The sequence below is a fragment of the Archocentrus centrarchus genome, chromosome 1, assembly GCF_007364275.1.
Source record: "Archocentrus centrarchus isolate MPI-CPG fArcCen1 chromosome 1, fArcCen1, whole genome shotgun sequence".
In the NCBI taxonomy this organism is placed as follows: domain Eukaryota; kingdom Metazoa; phylum Chordata; class Actinopteri; order Cichliformes; family Cichlidae; genus Archocentrus; species Archocentrus centrarchus.
This window is the reverse complement of record NC_044346.1, coordinates 5,803,459-5,805,821: the sequence shown is the minus strand read 5'-3', so window position 1 is coordinate 5,805,821 and position 2,363 is coordinate 5,803,459. Positions and strand designations below refer to the sequence as shown.

The window sequence follows — 2,363 nt, the reverse complement described above, 5'->3', positions numbered from 1 at the left end:
TTTGTAAATAGATAGATAGATAGATAGATAGATAGATAGATAGATAGATAGATAGATAGATAGATAGATAGATAACAGTAATTCACAGTAATTTGGAATTTACAGAACAATAAAATGGAATTTACAGTATATTTACGGTATTTTTTAAACAAAACGTCTATATAATATTTAAAATAAAATATCTATCAAACATTTAAACTAGGTAAAACATCTTTTAGGGAGAAAAGTTTGAAAATGATAAAGAGAAAATAAATTATGATGCAATCTCAGAGACAAGCGCCTAAGTAGCCATTCAAATTTATTACAACAAAGGGAAATATATCCAAATAACACACACAGAAAAAAAACTGTAAGGAAAAAGCGTTAGACGGAACAGATGGTGTGTGTGTGTGTGTGTGTGTGTGTTCAGCTACAGCAGGTGTGGGCGGAGCCTGTTTGTCACTTACAGAGGAATGAAGTTCACATTACGTCAGAGAGGAAATAAAACACCACCCTGCTACTGGCACGCTCTCATTTCTCAGATGACAACAAACGGTGGAGGGCCGAAGTAAGCGAGGGGAACTAAGATAGATCACAAACTAGAAACTAAAGTTAAACTCAGCCTTTCGCCTTTGGTTATAGTGCCAAAATAACGGTGCGCAATTACGCATAGAAAAACAATGAGTGCCACAACAGCAATGGAAGTGAACATCGAAGCCCGGCGGATCCTGGCCGTGTCGATAAGCAAGCTGTATGCGTCCAGGACCCAGAGAGGAGGACTGAGACTTCACCGGAGCCTCCTACTCTCCCTGGTCATGAGGTCTGCCCGGGACATCTATCACTCTTCCCGGGAGAGCGAGGGCCCGAGTGGCGCGCAGTCAGCTCCGGAGGAGCCAATGGACACTAGCTCCAGCCCAGGGGAACAAACCCGGCTACCAGAGCCTCAGCAAGAACCGGCACTTAACTCAGCCGAGACGGCCCCAGAGGAGCCGGACATCACGGAGGACGTGTGTGATAGCGAAATCACAGAGGACAAAGAGAACTTAAGCCCAGCAAAGCAGTCCAGGAAACGTCGGGGCAAGGCGTCGGCGGCGCCTGACTTCCTCCCCAGTAAGAGGGCGAGGCTGGAGCCCGGGGAAGAGAGGTATGAGGTCCCCCTCGGCAGCTGTCGCACCGGGGAGTCCCTGACCACTTTGTCTCTAAATCGGGTTATACCTGCCTTCTGAACAGATGGAGGGAGAAAATAGCCTCCAATGGGGACTTAAGAGCGGAGCGATTCTCTACTCCTCGTTAACCTATAAGGGCACTGTGATCCCTTTGCGCACCGAGGAGCTGACCTACATCAGCAGTCCCGGGACTGTGAGATTACCGGGGCACTGGTTCGAGCTCTCCGGTCAATCACAGTGTGCCTGCCGGGCTTAAAAAGCCCCCACAGAGAACAAAGCACACAAGGAGAAGAAACAGGCCGGTAAGACAGGGTGGAAAGTTTGAGGAAGAAACCGAAGGGGAACTGGTTGTGCTGCTTTTTGTTTCCTGGTGATTCACCTTCAGTTTAATGAGTCCAAACAAGTGACTGCTGGTGACTCAAAGTGTGTGTGTGTGAATCAGCAGAGAGATTTGAGTCAGATAGAGAAGGAGTGAAGTGGTTAACAGTTGACCATAAACCAGCACACACACACACATACACACAAAACTGGGACTTGAGGGAATTTCCTGCCCCTACACCTGGATATCACACTGAAACACTGTTAAGAGGAAGGACAGTGGAGGCAGACACACTGCTGCACACACATTTACATGCTCATTCAGCTGCTGCTGCTGCTGTGGACTTTGATAAATCCATACTACTGCTTGGGGGGCGGGGGTGTCCTACATTACTGTGCTCACATGGCTGTCCACATGGGGGGGTGGAAGCCCATTAATTGAAACCTTCTGTGTTTTAATGCCATTGAAATCATCTTGTTCATGTCTTTATCAGTGAAATGATCTTACCTCACATTCAAAGCTGCTCTTTAAATTTGTGTATCTGAATAAATGTTGTAAATATTCATAATAAACACGTGGAAAGGTTAATCAGTTGTCCTGAAATCTTTGTTCTTAAATAACCAATGCTTAAAGTTTCTGACACACACACTGCTTATTTTCAAATTAAAGGTCTGCTGGTCAACATTAGGCCACAGTTTACAGGGTCAATCCTTTATAACAGGGAGGAGGATGGTGCCACCTAGCACTAGTCTGGCTTGCTGTCACTAATCCCGTGCTTACACTAAGACACGCGCGCACACACACACACACACACACATACAAATGAACAGCTTTGCTGGTTGTACCACTTCCTGTGGATTATGACAGAATTCTGAATCACATCCTTCCAACATGACCTG

At 46.0% G+C, this 2,363-nt stretch overlaps 1 protein-coding gene across 1 annotated transcript; it reads left to right on the top strand.

Annotated features, from left to right (window-relative positions):
• The first annotated feature begins 505 nt into the window (after window positions 1–505).
• Window positions 506–2,052, top strand: ier2b (immediate early response 2b). Its single transcript, XM_030740403.1, has one exon. The coding sequence runs from the start codon at window positions 660–662 to the stop codon at window positions 1,203–1,205; it is 546 nt and encodes a 181-aa protein (XP_030596263.1). The 5' UTR covers window positions 506–659; the 3' UTR covers window positions 1,206–2,052.
• The last annotated feature ends 311 nt before the right edge of the window (window positions 2,053–2,363 follow it).